The following is a 19,231-nucleotide window of genomic DNA, read 5'->3' as shown; positions in this document are numbered from 1 at the left end:
CTCCCTCTCCCTGCTATCATACCCAGTGTGTGGTGCTGGGGAGGAAGCCCTGGACTTCACGTTAGATCAGGTAGCATCTGACCAACTAAACCACACCCTCCCCCAGGCTAGGGCCTTTTTCTAATTCACATTTATAAACTCATGTACGTTCCTCTAAAGGCAGGTGCAAAGGCTTAAGAACAACGTGATCTGGTCTATCTTAGCAATGACAGTGGGTCTTTCAAAGTAATTTTTGGTACTAGTAAATTTTCATGTCCCTGTGACCAAAATACCAGGTAGAGAAGTGTGAGATCTGGCTCCAAGCAGTCTGGTCATCTTTTGTTTGGAATTCTAGATAATTTTATGCATAAAAACCAGGAGCCTTTCTAAAGAAGTGGGAAAATCTTACTGATTTCTATTCAGAATTATAATGGCCACAGTGAATTACTTTAATCAGAGACATGGTTATCCATCTGTGGACTCCATTGGGAGAAGAGGATTCTGAATGACTCAGAATCACTGAAACATAGTTCTGATTGATAGGCAGAAGCTGCAAAAAAAAAAAAAAAAAAAAAAAAAAAAAAAGCAAACGAATAGAAAGTTACCTCAACAGATTCCTTGTGGATTAGTCACTTGTCTGTGGCTGTGATAAAATGTCACTACTAAAAGCAACTTAGGGAGGAAAGGGTCTACTTGGGCTCATGGTTCCAGAGGGACATCGAGCCCACCGTGGCAGGGAAGGCATGGCATGGCAACAGGACCAGAAAGCTCCCTATTACATGTTACGTGTGGTGCACATGCAGGAAGCAGAGGGAGAACAGGAAGCAGGTCAGAGTATGAGCCCTCAAAGCCCAGCTCCTGTGCATCCTCCACCAGCACCAGCTGGGTCTCTTCCATCGTCTCCCACACTGGGACCAAATGCTCAAATCCACGAGTCTGTGGGGAATATTTCTTACTCTGACCACCATACCTTACAAAGGACAAACGGAAACAGATTGCTCACTGGCTTACCTCTGACTGACTGTACTCTGTCTCCACGTTCTTCTGCTCAACTCCTCTGGCCTAGTGGCCTTCTGATGTCAGTTGCCTTCCTTCCCCAAAGAGCAAATGAAAGCTAGACACATGTCTTTGGAGTGAGGCCTTCAGATCAATGAGACCTATGCAAACAGCCAGCAATAAAAATGAAGTCCCCACAATTTAATAATCAGGTCATGACCTTTTAGATCGTGAGCCCCAGGGCTTATACCTTACACAGACGTCTGGAGCCTAACTCCTAATGACCCATGGCATCTTACCAGTCTCAAGAAAAATAACTTGTTCTTTGACAATTTCATACAAGCATATAGTAGACTCTAGCCACACCCACCCCTCCTTCACCACCTTCTATCCCCCTGCTCCCATCAAAAGCCACCAACCTTTAAGCAGAGATATTAAAGTAAATGCTTCTCTTTAACCAACCAAATGCTTCCTTCCATCTCCTCCTTCCTCCGTTTTCCCTCTTCTCTCCATCCTACCTTCTTCCCTTCCCTTCCCTCCCTTTTCCCTCCTTCCCTTTCCTCCCTTCTCCCTCCCTCCCTCCCTCCCTCCCTCCCTCCCTCCCTCCCTCCCTCCTCCGCCTCCTCTTTGCAGGTCTTGCAGCTGGGTGTGTGTTTTGAGTGTCTTTATGTAGCTCTAGGTGGTTTGGAACCCTTGGTGCAGCCTGTGAGAAGACAAGTGATAACAAGATAGCCATATACTGGAAGTGATAATATACTGGAACAGAATGCTATTTGAAGATATGCCTCAAACTGTAAAAATATTCCAGTTTCTGGTTTAGGAAACAGGATTTATTATTTATCTGTTTAATACTAGTGGAACTGGGGATTAGATTCCCAAGTTAGACAAGTACTCTACCACTGGGTTAAGCCTTGGGCACAGTGTAACAGGTTATTAAAATATTTTATTTGAAGCTGGGTACACCTTTAATCCCAGCACTTGGGAGAGGGAGGCAGGCAGACGTCTGAGTTGAGGTTAGTCTGGTTTACAGTGGGAGTTTCAGTCTAGCCAGAGCTAAACAGAGAACCCCCGTCTTGAAAAACAAAACCAACCGAACAAAGGATTTTCTTTGTATCCATGTGTGTGTTTGTGAATGTCTGTGTGCACATGTGTGTGTCTGTGAATGTCTGTATGCACATGTGTGTGTCTGTGAATGTCTGTATGCATGCACGCCATGCGTACGTGGGCGCCCTCAGAGTCCAGGAAGAGGGTGTTGATCCCCTGGAGATGGATGATTTGCAGGAACCGTGGGCTACGCAGAGTAGGTGCTGGAACCAGGTCTGCTGGAAGGGCAACAACAGGTTTTAATGGCCGCCCGAGGCTTCTGTGTACTCAGAAGATTTTAAGTTATTTACTTTTGAAACAGGGTCTCATATAGCCTAGGCTGGCCTAGAACTTGATGTAGAGATGAGTTTGGCTTTGAATTTCTAACCCTCCTATTCCTATTTGACTCTTACGCTGCATGCATCTATATTTTTGATGAAAGATAAAACCAGACAAACTTCTACGGATTGGCTTGAGGAAGTAATCAGTATGCAACATGAAGTGAGTGAGCTGTGGATGAGAGACACTTTCAGTGTAGCCTTTTTGTACTTGGAAGGGTAGAGAGATAAAAGGAAAGGCTGGGCTTTAGCTTCCTTCATATTTGCTTTGATTTTCTAAATCTTTTATTTTGGAATTAACATGCATCAATTTGCAGCATTAGAACAGAGAGGATTAACAACTTTTCAGGTCCATCACTGAGACCGAGAGGACTTACCAAGTTCACCTATACCAGTTTCCTGAATCAACCTCCCTAGAGACCTACACTTGTGGGGGTTGGGGATTTAGCTCAGTGGTAGAGTGCTTGCCTAGCAAGCGCAAGGCCCTGGGTTCAGTCCACAGCTCTGAAAAAAAGAAAAAAGAAAAAAGAAAAAAGAAAAAAAAAAAAAAAAAAAAAAAAAAAAAGAGACCTACCTTTGTAATCTCGGCTCCCACAAGGCTGTGGTAGGAGAACGCTAAGTCTGAGTTATAGTGAGTCCCTGACAGCCTATGCTTGTGAGACCATTTCAAAAGTAGCTAGGCACAGGGTCAGACTTCTATAATCCCAGCATCGGGAGTGGAGGCAGGGGACCAGGAGTGCAGTGATATTTTTATTAATAAGCCAAGTTGCAAGGCTAGCCTGTGCCACATGAGACCATCTCAAACAAATAAATACAAAAACAATAACAGCAAAAATCTAAACAAACAAACAAACAAACAAACCGAAGCAAGCAAGCAAACAAAACCACATTCACTGCTTTTTTTCTTTCCCGTTTTTTTCCACTTGGGGGCTTGTTATGTGAAGTCTCTGTTCCTGAGTTGAATGTCAGCCTCTAGATGGAGCCCTACCAGGAGTGGGCACCTCCTATCTCCTACCTCACCCCTCCCGGGCTTTCAAGTCTCTTCTCTGCTGTGTGCTCCCTGGGAAGAGGACAGTTTTTTTCCTCCATCTCCCTGCCCCTGTAATGTGCCACTCAGAGGCACGACTCATTAAAGGATCCGCACAAGGATATGACCCATGTTTTCAAGGTCCTGGGCAGGGTCTAACAGGGGCATAAGTTAACCCAAGAATGCATTTTCTTTTCTTTTTAGGAGATTATTTATTTACGTGTGTCTTAGGGTTTTACTGCAGTGAACAGACACCTTGACCAAGGGATCTATTACAAGGACAACATTTAACTGGGGCTGGTTTACAGGTTCAGAGGTTCAGTCCATCATCATCATCAAGGACTGGGCATGTGAACATCCAGGCAGGCATGGTGCACGAGGAGCTGAGAGTTCTATATCTTCCTCTGAAGGCTGCTAGGAGAAGACTGGTTTCTAGGCAGCTAGGATGAGGGTCTTAAAGCCCACACCTGCAGAGACACACTTCCTCCAACAAGGCTACACCTACTTTAATAAGGCCACACTTCCAAATAGTGCCGCTCTCTGGGCCAAGCATATTCAAACCACCACAATGTGTATTGGTGTCTCTATGCTTGGATGTCTGCACACATGCTGGTGCCTTCAGAAGCCAGAAGAGGGCATCAGATTCCCTGGACCTGGATGGACTTACAGACCAGTGAGTGGCCAGCCATATGAGTACTGGGAATTGAATCGGGGTCCTCTGGAAGATCACGTTCTGCTCTTAAACACTGAGCCATTTGCTCACCCCACCCCCATCTCCCCATCTCCACCCCCCCGAAAAAATGTTTGTTTCCTTGTACAAGGCCAGGCCATAAACAACCTGTGACAGGCAAGGTCAGGTTTGGGGTATTACAGAGTAGGATATAGGAACAGCAGGTATTCTAAGGGAATGTGAATTTTCCTGAAAAGCCACAGATGACTGATAGTTGTTAAAAACCCGAGGTTGTTGTCCCTGGGTGGGCTTGAACCATCAGCCTTGCTGAATGAATGCTCTAACCGACTGTGCCACAGAGACAATAAGGGAACTTTTTTTTTTTTTTTTTTTTTTGTCTACATTCAAGTGTACCTGAGGCCAAGTAAGCAGAGTCTCTCTATGGAGGACTTCTGGAGTAAGATTTTGTCTGATAGCAAGCTAAAGGCTTTACCCCAAACAACAGTTTGATTGTCAACCAGGGTATCAACCAGGGGTACGCTAAATATCATGCGGAGTTCAAAACACTGCAAACAAGACAAAAACCCAAAATGGAACTCCATTCCCAGAACCGCAGCGGCCAGCCAGCTTTGTCCTCTGGCGCCCTCAAGTGGAAATTCAAGAAATTGCATTTACTGTCTACGATAGACTCAGGACTTTCACTATTGACTTCTGTACTGCGTCACAAAAGAAAATATCAGAGAAAAGAAAGAGAAGAGAAAGAGAGAGAAAGGGACAAGGCATCAGGGATTCCAGCACAAGAGCAATATTCGAGAAATTTATCTCATTTGTGAGCACACATGGAGGCCAGCAATATTGTAATTGGTATGATATTTTTCCTTCTCTGCAACAGGGCCTGTGTTGCTCAGGTTAGCTGCAACTCGCTCTGTAGCTAAGGACAATCCTGAACTAGAAGCCTTCTTGCCTTCACCTTCTAAGTGCTGGTATTACAAGCATTTGCCATTATGCCCAGTTTTATTCATGTTTTTGAAGTGTCTTGAATATCGTTTTTAGATCTTAAAAATAATCAAAAGTAAAGTATTATTCCTCCAAAACACTAAAACCATTTCTCCTTTGCCTTGAAAGTAAAAATAAAATCCAGGATAGTCTTTTTTAGATGTATGTAATGATACTGCTGCAGCTGATGTACGTACCCACTAACATATATAATAACGTGTATTTTGATTAAAACTGGCATTAGGTAGTCTCATTGAAAGATCTTGCTCATGTCAGTGTTTGTGTGTGTACTGCTTGTGACTGAACCTAGGACTTCACTGTACCAAAGAGCTGCACACCTCCAGTCGCTGTGATACCGTTAAGATCTTTCGACATAAATTTCATAATTTAGTCTTATGTACTTCCAATCACTCTTTTTTTTAAGATTTATTTATTTATTTAATTTATTTATTTATTATGAATACACTGTAGCTGTCTCCAGACACACCAGAAGAGGGCATCAGATCCCACTACAGATGGTTGTGAGCCACCATGTGGTTGCTGGGAATTGAACTCAGGACCTCTGGAAGAGCAGTCAGTGCTCTTAACAGCTGAGCCATCTCTCCAGCCCCTTCCAATCACTCTTATGTAACAAAGCACTTTCTTAGGAGAAATATATTATTCAAAATTAAGCAGTAAGCAGGTCCAGTTCATGACTTAGTTATATTAACAAAATGTGCTCAAGATTTGTCAGTGTTGTAGAATGACAGAATTTCATTTTCTAAAAGCTGCATATTTCCCATTACAAACTAAATAGCCTTGTCAATAAATGCTGATCGACCAATGGCTGGGCAGAAGGAAGAATAGGTGTGGACATTTGGCTGTCAGGGAGAGGAGAAAATGAGAGAGGGAGATTGAGATAAGCCAGAAAGATTGAGAAACTGGATCCAGGAGGGAGGGGTCCAGAGAGAGAGAGAGAGAGAGAGAGAGAGAGAGAGAGAGAGAGAGACAGAGACAGAGACAGAGACAGAGACAGAGACACAGAGAGAGACAGAGACATAGAGAGAGACGGGGGGGTGCTCATAGAAACATACCTAAGCTCAAAGAGCCAGACCAATAGTAAGAAGCAAAAACACTGGGGTCATGGTTGAGAGGTAGCCAGATTATTTTAGGGATTAAGGTAGATCATTTAACTGTTCAGCAATTTAGGTACAGTTTTAAATACATCTTGGTTTCTCTGTCTGGTTTTGTGGGGCTAGCATAAGGTAGAGAAATACAGGCACTGAATTCATATATTAAAATTAATATACATATATTAAAATTAATTTGTTTTGTTCTCTCTCTCTCTCTCTTTCTCCCCCCCCCCTCTTTCCGTCCCTCTCGCTCTCACACTCTCTCTCCCTGGAGATCTAGATGTAGAACTCTCAGCTACGTCTCCAGCATCATGTCTGCCTGGATGTTGCCATGTTCTTCACAATGATGACAACAGATTGAACCCCTGAAACTGTAAGCCAGCCCCGTTAAATGCTTTCCTTTATCAGAATAGCTGTGGTCATGGTCGTGGTGTTTTTTTCACAGCAACAAAACACTGATTAAGACAAAGGCACAGACAGTATTTTCAACAGAATTATAGAAGAAATTTTCCCTACTGTAAAGGAGGAGATGCCTTTCAAAGTACAGGAAGCAAGCACTAGTCAAATAGACTGGACCAGAAAAGGAAGTTGTCTCAGCACATAATAGTCAGAATACTAAGTGTGCAGAACAAAGAAGGAATAGTAACAGCTACAAGGGAACAAGACCAAGTACAAGGACTACATAAAAGTAGACAGAGCTATTAGAAATACACTTGACTTTTCAATGGAGACTCTAAAAGCCAGGAGGGCCAGGACAGATGTGCTGCAGACTCCATGAGATCACTGAGGCCAGCCCAGACTGATATACCTAGCAATCACAATATTTGGAGGAAATAAGATATTTCATGAGAAAACCAAACTGAAGCATTAGCTATCTACAAATCCATCCCTACAGGAGGCACTAGGAGGAAAACTCCAACCCAGAGTGGTAACCACACCCAAAAGGCCCACAAAGAGTAAATAATCCCACACAAGCAAACCAAGAGGTTTGCTACACACACACACACACACACACACACACACACACACACACACACACACACACACACACACAGAGAGAGACAGAGAGACAGAGAGACAGAGAGAGAGAATAACAGGAATCAACAAACACTGCTTATTGATATCTCTCTATCTCTCAATATCAGTGGTCTCAATCAGTCTGTCTCCCCGCACCTCCCCAATACACAGACCAATAGAATGGATGTAAAACTGGATTCTTTTCTTTCTTTCTTTTTTTTTTTTTGCTGCAGCCAAGAAAAAAAATTACACATTATCTTCAAGGACAGTATCACTTCAGGGTAAAAGGATAAAAAAGGTATCCAAGCAAATGGATCTAAGAAGTATTTTAAATATCTGACAAAACAGACTTTAAACCAAGGCTGTTTTAAGAGGCAAGTTCACAGCACTAAGGGCCTACATTAAAGAATAAAATAAACAACAACAAAACTGGAAAGACCTCATATTACTAACTCAACAGCACACCTGAAAGGTCTAGACCAAAGAGAAGAAGTCACACCCGAAAGGAGTGGGCAGCAGGAAATAAGCAAACTCAGGGCTGAAATCAATAAAATAGAAACAAACACAACAATACTAAGAATCAATGAAACAGGGAGTTGGGTCTTTGAGAAAATCCCAGACTGGCAAAGCCTTATCTGAGTTAACTAAAAGGCAGAGAGAGAATATCTAATTAATAAAATCAGAAATGAAAAAGGGGATGTAACAACAGACACTGAAGAAATCCAAAGGATCATAAAGACAAACTTTAAAAACCATGCACTACCAAATTGAAAAACTAATGGAAATGGATAAGTTTCTCAATATGTATACTTACCAAAGTTAAATCAGGATCAGATAAGCAGTTTAAACAGATCTTAACCCCTTTAGAAATAGAAGCAGTAATTAAAAGTCTCTCATCCCCTCGCCCCCACAAAGCAACCAAAAATAAAAACAAAACAAAACAAACCCACACAACAAAAAGCAACAAAACAAAACAAAACAAAAAATGCCCAGGGCTAGAATTCCACCATGCTTTCAAAGAATTAATGCCAACACTTTTCAAATTATTCCACAAAAACAGAAAGAGAAGGAACACTGCCAAATTTGTTTTTTGAGACCACAGTTATGCTGGTACTTAAACCACATAAAGAGCCAACGAAGAAAGAGAATTACAGACCATCTCCTTTATACTTGCAAACTGAATCCAAGAACACATGAAAAAGATCATCCACCGTGACCAAGTAGGCTTCATTCCAGAGATGCAGAGGTGGTTCAACATATGTAAACTGAAAAACATAATTCATCATATAAACAAACTGAAAGTCTAAAAGCACATGATCCTCTCTTTTCTTTTCTTTTTTTTTTTTCTTCAGAGCTGGGGACCGAACCCAGGGCCTTGCGCTTGCTAGGCAAGCGCTCTACCGCTGAGCTAAATCCCCAACCCCCTATGATCCTCTCATTAGATACCAAAAAGACCTTTTTTTTTTTTTTTTTTTGGTTCTTTTTTTCGGAGCTGGGGACCGAACCCAGGGCCTTGCGCTTCCTAGGTAAGCGCTCTACCACTGAGCTAAATCCCCAGCCCCCCAAAAAGACCTTTGACAAACGTTCAACACCACTTGATAAAAGTCTTGGAGAGATTAGGGATACAGGGGACACACCTCAACATGATAAATGCAGTTTACAGCAAGCCCATAGCCAACAACAACTTAAATAGAAAACTCAAAGCAATTCTACTAAGATCAGGAACAAAATAAAGTTGCTTACTTTATGCCTTTTTAATACAATGCTTGAAGTCTTGGAGCAGTAAGACAACTGAAGAAGTCCAAAGGAGATGCAGATTGGAAAGAAAGAGGTCAGAGTATTTTTATTTGCAGATAATATGGTATACATAAGTGACCCTAAAAATTCCACCAGGGAATTCCTACAGCTGATACTTTCTAAGATTATATATATACCGTCATATGTCTGAAGAGGGCATCAGATCCCATTACAGATGGTTGTGAGCCACCATGTGGTTGCTGGGATTTGAACTCAGGACCTCTGGAAGAGCAGTCACTCCTCTTAACCACCGAGACATCTCTCCGGCCATCGGCTGATATTTTCAACAAGGTAGCTAAGTCTGAAATTAAATCACTAAAATAAGTAGTCCTGCTATATACAAATGACAAACAGACTGGGAAAGAAAAAAAAAAAAAACCACACTTCACAGTAGCCTCAAATAATATGAAATATTTTGGGGTAACTTTAACCCAAGCAGGTAAAAGACTTGTATGATAAAACTTTCAGACATTGAAGAAAGACATTGAAGAGCTCAGAAGCTGAAAAGATCTTCCATGCTCACGGTTCTGTAGGATAAATACAGTAACAATAGCCACTCTGCCAAAAGCAATGTACAGACTCAATGCTACTCCCGTACAACTGTCAATATAACTCTTCAGAGATTGTGACAGGACCATTTTCAGTTTCAGATGGAATCACACAGACATTCAGAGGAGTTAAAACAATCCTGAATAATGAAAGAACTGCTAGAGACATCATCATCGTGATTTTGAGTTGTACAACTGAAGTATAGTAATAAAGACAGCATGGTACCGGCACAAAAACATGTTGATCAGTGGACTCAAATCGAAGCCCCAGGTACAAATCTACACACCAATGGACACCTGATTTTTGATAAAGAAGCCGGAAATACTGGGGAAAAAAAAGACATCATCTTCAACAAATGGTGCTCATCAAACTGGATAGCTGCATGTAGAAGAATCTAAATAGATACATAATTATCAACTTACACAAAAATCAAGTCCAGATGGATCAAAGGTCTCAACATAAAACCAGATAAAGGGCTGGAGAGACAGCTTAGCAGTTAAGAGCACTGACTGCTTTTCCAGAGGTCCTGAGTTCAATTCCCAACCACCTACAATTGGACCTGATGCCATCTTCTGGTGCGTCTGAAGACAGCTACAGTGTACTCATATAAATCGAATAAATAAATTTTAAAAAATAAAACCAGATGAAGTGGGGGAACAGCCTTGAATTCATTGGCACGGAAAAAGACCTTCTGAACTGAACACTGATCGTGCAGGCACTAAGATCAACAGTTAATAAATGAGACCTCATGAGACTGAGATGCCTTTGCATGGTAAATTGTCATTTAGACAATGTGGAGCCTACAAAATAGGAACAGATTTTTATCTAGTACACATCTGATAGAGGGCTAATATCCAAAACATATAAAGAAGTAAAAACACTAGGTATGAAGAAAACAAATAATCAGAATACTCAAAATAGGAAACTCAAATGGATGAGAAACACATAAAGAATTGTTCAAAATCCTTAACCATCAGGGAAATGCAAATCAAAACTATTTTGAGATCCCATATTACGTCTGTCAGAATGGCTAAGATCAATAAAACACGTGACAAACAGCTCATGCTGGCTAGGGTGTGCTAGTGGGAGTGCAAACTTGTACAGCCCGGCAGAAATCAGTGTGGTGGTTCCTCAGGAAGAATGGAATCCATTGGGGCTGGAGAGATGGCTCAGCAGTTAAGAGCACCGACTGCTCTTCCAGAGGTCCTGAGTTCAATTCCCAGCAACCACATGGTGGCTCACAGCCATCTGATGCCTCTTCTGGTGTGTCTGAAGACAGTTACAGTGTACTCATATACATAAAATAAATGTCTTAAAAAAAGAAAAGAACGGAATCCATCAGCTTCCAGCCATACCACTCTTGAGTATAAGCTGAAAGGACACATCATCTTACCAGAAAGACACTTGTTCAGCCGTTCATTGCTGCTTTATTCATAATAGCAAGAAACTAGAAACAACTAAATGTCTCTCAACACAAGAATGCATAAAGAAAATAAAATATGGTACATTTACACAAAAGAGTATGCCATTAAAAATGCATTGAACCATTTAAAAAAGAAGGTGAAATCTGAAATTCGAAGGTAAATGGATGGAACAGAGAGAGTGAGACACACACACACACACACACACACACACACACACACACACACACACACACACCCTGAGGTGAGGTATTCTAGACCTAGAAAGTATGCTATTCATTCACTAAATGTGGATATTAGTTAGAGTTTGATTGCTATGAAAAGGCACCATGGCCACTGCAACTCTTTAAAGGAACATTTAACTGGGGCTGGCTTATAGTTCAGAGGTTTAGTTCATTATTATCAAGGCAGGAACCATGGTGATGTGTAGAAGACATCGTGCTGGAGTAGGAACTGACAGTTCTACATCATGATTCATGGGCAGTAGGAAGAGAACTGTTTGAGCTTCTGAGACCTCAAAGCCTACCCTATAGTCACAGACCCCCTCCAACAAGACCACACCTCTTATTAGTGCCACTCCCTTGTGGGGGCTATATTTTTCAAAACACCACATTAGTTGTAAAGTTAAAAATAACCAAGCTATAGTCAGAAGAACTTTCTCTGTCGTGGATGCTTCTTGATTCCTCTGGCTAAATCCTTCCTCATATCTATAATAAAACCCTTCTCCTTATCATACATAGGAGGGGGACTAGGTGACAGATTGTGAAAGGGAAATAGGATAGATAGATAGTTATTGGACGGATGGGGGTCTGGGACCTGAGGATCAAGTGGAGAGGAGAAGGGGAGAGGGAGACAAGGGAGGGAAAGGAAGAGACAGCTAAAATTAAGGGCCATTTGTGGAGTAGTGTGGAAAACTAATACAGTAAAAACTTCCTAAAATACATATATATGTGAAGGCAATCTAAATGAAACTTTCAAATAACGTGGCAGACAGAACCCTAACTGGCTATTTCTTGTCACCAAATGCAGCTTCCAGTACTGGAGTTGGATTACATCTAATTGGGTTGTTGGCCAAAGGGGCTTCACAGGAACTCCCAAACAACACTGGCTGTCGCCAAGACTATTGGCTGCTCTCCATTAACCAATGGCAAGGCCCCATGGCTGATGATAACACCTACACAACTCACTGAACATGTAGCTGAGCTGGCGCTTACACAGAGCCTTTCTTCACTAGTATATTCCAGCATCTTTGGTACAGGAAGGTACTCTGCATGCTATCAAAAGAAACATAAATACCAACCCAGCCATAAACTGATGGGCGAGCATGACTCCATTTTAGGGTTAGAAGCCACTTATCTGGTGTTGAGTGCTGTGATGGTGTTGTATATGCTTGGCCCAGGGAGTGGCACCGTTAGGAGGTATGGCCTTGTTGGTGTAGGTGTGTCACTTTGGTTGTGGGCTTAAGAACCTCACTCTAGCTGCCTAGAAGTCAGTCTTCCACTAGCAGCCTCCAGATGAAGATGTAGAACTCTCAGCTCTGCCTGCATCATACCAGCCTGGATGCTGCCATGCTCTGGCCTTGATGATACTGGACTGGACCTCTGAACCTGTAAGTCAGCCCCAATTAAATGTTGTCTTGCCTTGGTTATGGTGTCTGTTCACAGCTGTAAAACCTGAACTAAGACACATGTCTTTAATCCCAGCACTTGGGAGGCAAAGACCGGTGGATCTCTGAGTTCAAGACCAGCCTGGTCTACAGAGCAAGTTCCAGGACAGCCAACAATACACAGAGAAACATTGTCTCAGAGAATGCTCCCTCCTGCCCCCAAATGGATTAGAAGCTATCTTGTTATAAGGTCAAACTAAGTTGATTCCTTATTTCTATAAAATTTGGGTTTGACCATGTCTTGACCCTGTTTTTGGGAATTTGCATGTTCCACACCCTATTCCCTGACCTCCACCCCATACGATCCTCTGAAAATCCCCCAACCCTTGAAACCTCCCTAGTTTTGTAGTTCTTGGGCTATTTAAATACCATCTTCTCTTGTATTTGATGCTGTTCTTCCAAACCCTGCTTTAGGAAGACAGCCCTGTATGACAGAAAATAAAGCTTGCTTAATTCAACTACGGAATTTGGGTAATGGGCTTTACTCTCCTTTGATCTACAGTGATGTCCTGCCTGCAGGATGTGTTGGGGCAATAGTGGCACAAACCTGTGGCAGTAACCAACCAATATCTGATTTGAGTTAAGGCCCACTCCATGAGATTGAATCCTGCTTGAGTGACCAACAATCTGAGAGACTAGATAGCTCTCAGGGACCTAGGGTTAAACTAAATACCACTGTCCTACTCCAGGAGCATAGCAATAAAACGACTCCTAATGACATTCTGCTACACTCACAGAGCAGTGCCTTGCTCAACCATCACCAGAGAAGCTTCCTCCTGCAGCAGATAGGAACAAGTACAGAGACCCACAGCCAGACATTATGCAGAGTGAGAGACTTCAGAATACTCAGTTCTAATTGGGATTTCTCCATCAAGTCTCTCCTGTCACGGTTCAGGAAACCCTGTGGAAGAGTGTGAGAGCCAGAGAGAATGGAGGTCACAGGATCAAAGCTCATATGAACTCAGAGACAGAGGGTGCATGCACAGAGTTTGCACAGGTCTGCATCAGGCTCTTGAATATATATTATGACTTCCAGTGTTTTTATGGAATTTCCGAGTGTTCAAACAAGTGGGTCTCTGATTCTTGTGCCTTCTCTTGGGCTCTTTTTTAAAAAAATCCAATTCAAATATGATAGGTTTTGTGTTATCTTATATTTTATATCTTGTTTTATTATTATTATCCCTTAGAAGCCTGTTTTGAAAGAGAGTGGATCCAGATGGAAGGGGAGGTCGGAACTGGGAGCAGAGGGAGGAGACACTGTAATCAGGATATATTATGTGAGTAAAGAGATCTATTTTCATAAAAAGGAAGGACAATTTAAAAATAAATAAAAACCCTTCTTCACCTGTTCAGGGATATTTATAGTTTCTCCCACCTCTTGGCAACTGAGAATGATTCTGTAAAGAAGGTAGAGGTGTAAATATTTGGAAATTGAGGTGTCTTATTTTACAGGTGGTGGTGACACACTTTAAACTCAAGACTTTACGTTTATATTTGGCCAGAAAAACTCTCTGTCCAATCTGGAGAGTACGTAGCAAACACTTCCGGGTGACAATCGCAGTTCTAAGGACACATTCTATAGTTATATGCCTGACTGCTCTTGGAGGGAAGGCTCTGTGAGATTTGCAATGTGTTTCTTTTTACTACTGAAAAGTAGCAGGGTCGCAAAGCTGTCATTCCGAACGCAGAACCACGCTGGACTTGAAACTAGCGAAGCCGCTAGCTCGAAGAGAAATGGGCGTCCTCCCACCAGAAGCCTGCCTTCGCAGTGCACGCTGGGACTTGTAATTCGGAGCTCCGCTCCCTCCGAGACCACACAACCACTTCCTCAACCCGTAGATTGCCGCGGCTTCCGGAAGTTGGGGCGTGTTAAAAGCCTCTACGTTCTTCTCCCCGCCTCCTAGTCCCACAGATTGACAGTAGTAAGAGCCAACAGATAAACGGACTCGTACGTCCTGTTACGTGATTGGTTTGGAGTTTTGTAACCGCCCAGACAAACTTAAGGGGAATTGGTTGAGCCACAATTTTGAAAATCGTAGATTCGCCCGCGCTCATTTCCCGGTTGGTTCTCGCCTGCGGCGAGCTCGCTGTACCGGGAGTCCTGCGGGCTTGGCTTGGCGGGAAGCTTTATCTGAGGAAGCCGCGGACTGGAATCGGAGTGGTCCGGGCAGACGTGGCGCCGCCGGGTGAGTGAGCGCGGGCGGCCGGTGTCGCAGGGTCGTGGTGCTCGTCAATTGGTCTCGGCCGCTTCTCTTCCCAGGGTAGGCCAGGGGAGTCACATTCGTCCCTCGTTGCCTGTGGTGTGGGGATCACTTCCAATAGTTCTGGGCTTGGAGATGAACTCCAAGTCCTTGCACTTGGGTCCCGGGATCCCGAGAATGGTCAGTTCTCTGCCCCACGCCGGGCGGGCCTAACACCTGTGCAGAGCCTGGGCTGCTCTGTAGATCCAGTCTTGAGTCTCTTTATGGCAACGGCTGCTCAGCTTCTTGCATCCCAGCTGAGCAGCATTTAAAAACTGTCCCAGATCCGGAGGCCGGTCCTGCTACTTATTTTGTCATTCCCTTAAGCGTAGGCTCTTGTCAGCAGCGCAGTTAAATCCAGTTTCCTGCTGCCCAGTGTTGGGATTGTGTCATTCAGAGCTTGGAGCTATTGTCCTGGAAGCCTGAGGATAGTAGTTGAAAGCATTTTAAATCCAGGCTCCGTCCTCTGATTTACTTTGTGACTTTGACCAAGATTTGTATGTGCATGGGTGTCTTGTGTGTGCATGGTTATCTTGGAGTATGTAGCAAGAAATAAATGAGAGGGTTCTTGGCATGGAGTAGGCCTCTGAATGGGAGAGCGGCTTTAGCGATCGATCTTACTGCTTGGAGGTGTGTGAGGAGAGGTGCTTAGTTAATTTTCTGCACCCCTAAAGGAGATGGCAGTGGCGGTGCTTATCTGGTGAATGGCACGGAAGAAGTGTTTGTGGAGAGGAAGTGACCTTCCTTCTCCCGGGGTGGCATTTGGTTATTTCATGGACTGAAGGTGAAGCTACCCAGGAGTCTGATTCTTGTTACACCTTCCTTTCTCAGAGTCACCTCTTCTAACTTTTCAGCGAGGGCTTGCTAGAAAGCACATTTCCCCATGGAAGAAGTGTGGTTTTGAACTTGGTGAAAGAAGCACTTACTGAGATTGTAGCTTGAACAAACATTTTGTAAAATTTCCCATTGACTACTTTCTGTTGCTCCTCTGCAAGTCTTTGGGGTCCTTGAACTGTTTTCTCTTTGCTGGCCTTGAACTGGGGTCTTGGACTTTGCCAGGGCTGTTTTCTGGTACAGGGGGATAGGGAGACTCAGTGCAAGGGCCATGCCCATGATCAGCTGGCTGCACAGTTAATGCTTTTCCCGAAAGCCTCAGTGTTCTTATCCATTTGATTTTGCCCCAGTTAGCGCTGCCTTTGGCAGTTTGAGCAGGGTGTGTATTGGCCTGTTCTAACCTGTGCCTAGTGAGCTGCTCTCACTGAGTGTCCCTGCGTGTGATGATGGGGGTTAGGATTAGTTGATGGATGGATGAATTCATTCCACAAATGCCAGACTTTTTTGTTGATGGGCAAGTCACAAGGCTCACGCTCAGAGAGCAGTGTTTAGTGGGTAGAGACCAGCAGGAAGCAAACAAGCAATCACACATTTGCTATGCCCATAACCGGAATCTGTGTGTGAGATCTTGGCTTGGATTAGAGGTCTGATCCTCCTTAAGGATCTGAAAGCTAAGTGAGGAAGCTGCACAAAATGGGAGACAGAGTTCCTAGAGGCCAGCACTTGTTTGAAGGACAAATGGGTAGTGTGCCGCATAAATCAGGCTGAAGAACGTCAAGGAAGATCCTAGAGTCACAAAATATCATGGCATTAAGTTCCAAGAGGACCAGTAGTCTGGCCCTGTCTTCCCTGACCCTTCTCTGTAGGTGAGAGGCTGAAGTATACATTCATGCTTCTTGCTTTTGAAAGTGTAGTCACGGAGGGGGCTCACTGTCCCTGCTCCTAGCTGTCACCCACTCTTGTTGTTTCATGCGTTTACCACTTGGGGTGCTGCTTATCGGGCCCCTGTTATGACAGTAACAGAATACTTCCACTTTTCTTAGGATTGTATAGCCAGGTCATAAGGCAGACATCCAGGCTCCCAGCTTTTAAGAGAGTAGGTAAACTGGCACTGCATTGTCTTTTGCTTGGTATTTATAGCCAGGTCTTCTTGAAAGCAGCACATTGCATACTCACTCACTTCATTCTCCCTTATCCATTTATAGGACATTTTGGCTCTACGAAGGGTTTTGGAGATCTCTTTGGAGAGCATGTTTCTGGACCCCTCATTTCTTATGCATTGCTGTAGAATATATAGCATATTTCCATCTACTGACCCTCCCATCCCCCAAATTAAAGACAGGGTCTCATGTAGGCTAGGTTGGCCTTAAACTAGCTATGTAGCTAAGCATGACCTTGAAATGATCCTGACTTTCTCAAATGTTGGGATCATAGCATGCACTATGCTCAGCTCTAGTGTCTATTGACTTGTTTATTTGTGCATGCATATGGGAACATGTATGACAAAGCTTTACCTGTGGAGATGCAACACACGTCTATTAACTCTAGATAGGGAACCCACAGTAGACAAAAGTATGGATACCACCAAAGTCCAACTTTGTGAACCAGTGAAGTTTTTTTTTTTTTGGGTTACTTATAGTAGTATCAGTGAGGGGTTACAGGCTGAAGGACAAAGGGGTAGTAAGTCCCATAAATCAAGTTGAAGAACTTCAAGGAAGACCCTAGTGGCTACAGTATACAATGGCATTAAGTTTCAGGGGCAGAACTTACTTACAGGAGCAGAAATGACTCAGACAGCTGCATCACTAAAGACCACGCCAGTATTGATAACAGTAAAAACTGGGAAACCTGCAGCACACTGCACAGCCTGCAGCTAGCTAAACAGGTTAAAGAGTGTCCTTTTCAAGTGACATAGTCCAGGAAGCTTGGCTGGTTTCTGCTTCTTGCAGCTCTGCTTGTTTGAGAATCTTCTTGGCAACTGGGCTCATTTGAGAGTCTTCTTTGTAGCTAGCTCAGCTGTTTGTCTGAGAGGGACTCTCAGGTTTTATTTGCTAACTCTGGCAGAGAGGGGCCTAGTGAATTTGGTCAATTTTAGGGACTTCCTGAGGCTTTTTTGAATTGACCTTCTTGTTTAAGGAGCTTCCCTGTAGATGGAATAGTTCAAATCTGGAAGGAAAGTGTTATACAAATGGGCAGTGTGGCATGGGTTGTGTAGAGGCCTGAGGGCAAATTGAAGGAGTCATTTTTTTACCATATGGGTCCCAGGGATTGAACTCAGGTCATCAGGTATGGTGGCAAGTAACTTAATCTGAGTTGTCCTGCTAGCCACCCACTGTCATTTTAAACTGACAACTGTTTAAAGAGACTTGGTGTCTTGATGATCTGGCCTCTGGAGGTCAACACAGGATGGCTATGTCTTAGTTCCCATCCATGAGAAGTGGGAGGAGAGCCCACAAGAAAGTAAACAGGTCTATACTTGGGTAAAGAGAGAGTGTGGCAACTTGGTGTTTCTCTTTGATCTAGGAAGATAGCGCGCACAGTCATATTAAGTCCTCAAAATACAATTTGTAAAGTTTATGTCAGAATTGGTCAGGAAGGGTGGGCCTGTAAGGACAGTCATAGTCTTGTTTGTGTTGGGTTGAGGGCGTAAGAGATTGGGATCACTGTAATGTCATTTCTTTTTGTAAAGATGAGGCCATTGCGTTGGCATTTGGTGTTGTACATTGGCAAGTGACTCTGTCCTACGAGGAGCATGGGTTAGGCACAGGGTATTCTGTGTGATCGCAGACTTGGCAGACTTTCCTTGTAGAAGGTCCAGGTTCCTGACCCTGAGTCCTTATACTTTTTGTCTTCACCTTCCTTCTCCAGACAGTGCCACCATGGGGACCACAGCCCCAGGGCCTGCTAACCTTCTGGACCTATGTGACCAGAAACTCCTGGACTTTGTCTACAATGTGGACAACAAGGACTTCATGTGGCTTAAGGAGATTGAGGAGGAGGCCGAGCGAATGTTTGTCAGGTAAAGGCAGGGGCATGCTGGGGTTGTGGTGCTGAGGGAGCTGGGGTGGGTGTCCTGATAGGCCAAATAGCTTGTTAGGGTTCCCTCCTAAGTGTCTCACGTGATGGGCCAGAGGAAGAGGAGATTGATGATTTGTCTGGAACTTACTTCTCTGCTTTAAGTTCAGGAGGAAGTTCTCTGAGAGTCCAGCTGCTGATTTCACATAGCTTCCCTGGAGATGGTCTCTCTAGCTTGACTTGCCATTGCTGAGAATGGGGTAGAATGTAGTCTACTGAGAGAAGAGGCAGCCCAGTAGTTTCCAGGAAGCCTCATGTTCACCCTTGTTGTACTTAACAGAGAATTCAACAATGAGCCAGAGCTGATGCCCAAAACTCCTTCTCAGAAAAACCGTCGGAAGAAGAGGCGGGTGTCTAACATTCAGGATGAAAACAGAGATCCTGTGAGGAAAAGGTAGGAAAGGCTTGAGAGCCTGCACTGGAGGGTGTCT

The 19,231-nt window shown here is 43.6% G+C and overlaps 1 protein-coding gene across 6 annotated transcripts in view; it reads left to right on the top strand.

Moving 5' to 3' along the window:
• Incenp (inner centromere protein) overlaps positions 1 to 19,231 on the top strand; it is a 71,690-nt gene that overhangs the window by 27,915 nt on the left and 24,544 nt on the right. The window contains exons 3-6 of one of the 6 annotated variants that reach the window (XM_063286940.1): positions 6,476 to 12,594; positions 13,839 to 13,928; positions 18,594 to 18,744; positions 19,081 to 19,194. In XM_063286940.1, the coding sequence (XP_063143010.1) occupies positions 13,868 to 13,928; positions 18,594 to 18,744; positions 19,081 to 19,194 (326 nt within the window). In that variant the 5' untranslated portion in view covers positions 6,476 to 12,594; positions 13,839 to 13,867. The other 5 variants (XM_063286932.1, XM_006231025.3, XM_063286938.1 and 2 more) reach the window with 5 other exon arrangements.

Source organism: Rattus norvegicus, chromosome 1 (genome assembly GCF_036323735.1).
Source record: "Rattus norvegicus strain BN/NHsdMcwi chromosome 1, GRCr8, whole genome shotgun sequence".
In the NCBI taxonomy this organism is placed as follows: domain Eukaryota; kingdom Metazoa; phylum Chordata; class Mammalia; order Rodentia; family Muridae; genus Rattus; species Rattus norvegicus.
Note: the sequence above shows the minus strand (reverse complement) of the source record. Positions and strands in the feature narration are given on the sequence as shown.